Raw genomic sequence first — 2816 nt, 5'->3', positions numbered from 1 at the left:
TGGTTGTCTCCACTCCAGAGGACCCATTGCTCCGCACTTCTCATCATCATCATCTTCCGCCTCCAAGTCAACCCCATCATCACCGTCAAATTCTGACGAATGGCTTCGTCTTGCACGTTTTTTTTTCTGCTGAACTATTTGGCGCACACCAGTGTATCAGAATCCGGAGGAATAGACACTCATAATTCTGATTTATGAGAGTATCACATTTTCTGTTGTGACTGACGCGGGGGAGACGAAAAAAATGAACAGAGATAGAAGAACGACATGTGGTCAAGTGAATGTGGTGAAAACTATAGAGAGGTTCAGATGAGAGGAAAAGTTGAGGGGGTGAGAAGAGACAGAGAATGTTGTCAATCTTAAAATTGACAGATTGCTTAGAACTTCTTTAGTTTTACACCTAATGATATCTGATGGCCGAAAGCGAACGTGAGAAATGTGTCTGTCAAAAGTTAAGAGGTGGGAAATGGCAAACAAAATTTGGAAACTCTGAAATATAAAAAATAGCGTGAACTTTGAGCTTAATTATCTCGGTTCCTTCGGAAATTATCAAACATGTGCCAACTGATAAAATGTTGGTGATATCAAAACAAACATTTTATCAGTTGATAATTTTTCAATATCTTCTGAAAGAACCATGATAATTAAATTCAAAGTGCACGTATCTATAGAAGAGTATTACGGTAACTACATTTGTGGACAGGACAATAAAAATTGGCGAACAATTTTTGCCATCATATTTTGTGCAAAATCTAATCCGGGTGTCTCAAAAACTACTAAATCCCAAGAAAAGAGCTAAAATTGAAGTGCTTCTTTTTGAAACTTTGGGGGATCAACAATTCCCATTGAAAAAACAAGAAAACTGATTTAGGACCAAAAGTTCAATTTTTAGCGAAATGGTTCACAGAGAAACGTTTTTGAGAAGATCATATGAGAATTAGCTAAAAATGGTACTTTCAAACATGCTATAAACAAATTCAGCAGCATCTGATCACCGAAGTATAGAGGAATCGAAATTGGCTAAAGAAGTGTTGGGCACTACTAAATGTTAACCAAAAAGGAACATTTTTTGAGGTATGCAATTCGTTTTCCAGGATTGTTTTGAGTACAGAACTCATTTTTTGACAATTCTCAATTTTCCAAAATAGAAAAACCCCCACACTCTGAAAAAGATTTTAGAAGATTCCCAAAAGAACTTTCTAAGATGCTCTTTCAGATTATTTTTAAACCAAGTTGTTCAGCAAAGCAGGTTCATTCAGTTGAAGAAAAAATCGTTGAAGAGAAAATGTTTGGGAAGAAAAAAAAAGATTTTGATTGCGACAGTTCACTTGTTACAGATATGTGAACACAGAAGAAGAACATTTAGAAGAAAAAAAAATAGATTTGAAAGAAAAAGTGCTCAGATGAAATTTCAATTTTCGGGGAGATGAGAAAGAGTTGAAAACAATAAACTATGAAAAGCAAGAATGATCAAGGTGACGAATCACCGGAAGAATTTGAAGTCAAAATTATATGAGTTTCGTATAACTGGGTACTCAATTCGTTGAGTTGTGGAGAGTGGATGACAATTAAATGTACCGAAATAAAAGAAATAGGGGATAATCAAGGTTTCTTTGGAGAAAAGGTTTTTTTGGAACGAGAAGAGAATGAGGGACGTGGAGAAAAATAGTTCTGTATCAGGATGGAATAGACCCAAAACAATTATATTATGATTAGAGAATAGCAATCGAGTTCCATGGTTTAATCCTCGTAGACTGACGTTGTGATAGTCTCTGAGGTGGTGTTCTCTTGCACCAGTGTGGACTCGGATCCATCGGCATGCTTGGTAACCGTGGTGGTCTTCACAGTTCGTGTCTCTCCATCATCGATAACTTCTGTTGATACAATGGTCTCTTCTCCGTTCTCATTGACGATTGTCTCGACAGTTGGCTCAGAAGCTGCAGATGGAGATTTGGCTGGTGAGTGCTCCTGAAACAACTTATGATTAATATATTCTTAAATTTAGTATGAATTTTCTTGAGGTTTTTTATTGATTTTTACGCTTAACGGGAGGGGGGGGGGGACGACATGAAAAGTATAATTTTGTCAGAAATCCCGTGTATGTACGCCACTCGAGGAATTGATTTGTGAGCTTACTGTTAGATGGGCCACGTAGCTACTACCTGATAGTGAGCTACAATGAGCCAGGCTGCAAGGCCGGTCGCCGTCATAAAAGAACAAAAATATTTCAAATTTTTTCAAATCGTTGATTTTTTTGAAAAAAGTATACAATTCTGTGGCAATTAAACAGATCTCACTACTAAAAATATAAAAAAGTGTCGACTGTGTTTAATTCCGATGAGAAAAGCAGAGATGTCGGAATCTCATTAATTCTACGTTCATTACGATTTTTTTTATTTCTCATTAATTTATCCATGTTCACGTGAAAAATATTTATTTAGATCATCAAATATAAAAAAGAAGATATTTAAAAAACACATAAACGAAGTAACTTCTTTTCTGTGTAGAAAGAAAAGACACGTAAAAAGACAGAAAAGAAGCAACTTCATTTCTGTGTTTCTCTCTGTGGGGAAAATAGTTCGAATAATTCCTGATTGAAACGTGAACTTTAAATACTCATAGTTAAAGCTGCTTTGAACGTGGAGTTGAAGCTGAAGTGATAGCAATTTTGATTTTGAAGATTGGCGGAATTCACTGTGAGTACTTGATACGAATCTGTTCAGAATTTCATTTCAGCTGCTCAACTACTTTTCAAATGATGGAGGGCCGACGTTCGGTTCCTGAGCAGTGCATTCTCAGAGTTAGAATTCCACCAC

The 2816-nt window shown here is 36.3% G+C and overlaps 1 protein-coding gene across 1 annotated transcript in view; it reads right to left on the bottom strand.

Moving 5' to 3' along the window:
• Nucleotides 1–1740: 1740 nt before the first annotated feature.
• Nucleotides 1741–2816, bottom strand: part of CBG07317 — a gene marked incomplete at both ends in the record, with an annotated part of 5209 nt that continues 4133 nt past the window's right edge. The window contains one exon of the mRNA XM_002645624.1: nucleotides 1741–1968. Coding sequence (XP_002645670.1) covers nucleotides 1741–1968 — 228 coding nt within the window. The remainder of the gene's footprint in view (nucleotides 1969–2816) is intronic.

Source organism: Caenorhabditis briggsae, assembly GCF_000004555.2.
Source record: "Caenorhabditis briggsae complete genome, chrX, whole genome shotgun sequence".
NCBI lineage: Eukaryota > Metazoa > Nematoda > Chromadorea > Rhabditida > Rhabditidae > Caenorhabditis > Caenorhabditis briggsae.
This window is presented reverse-complemented; position numbering and strand designations above follow the sequence as displayed.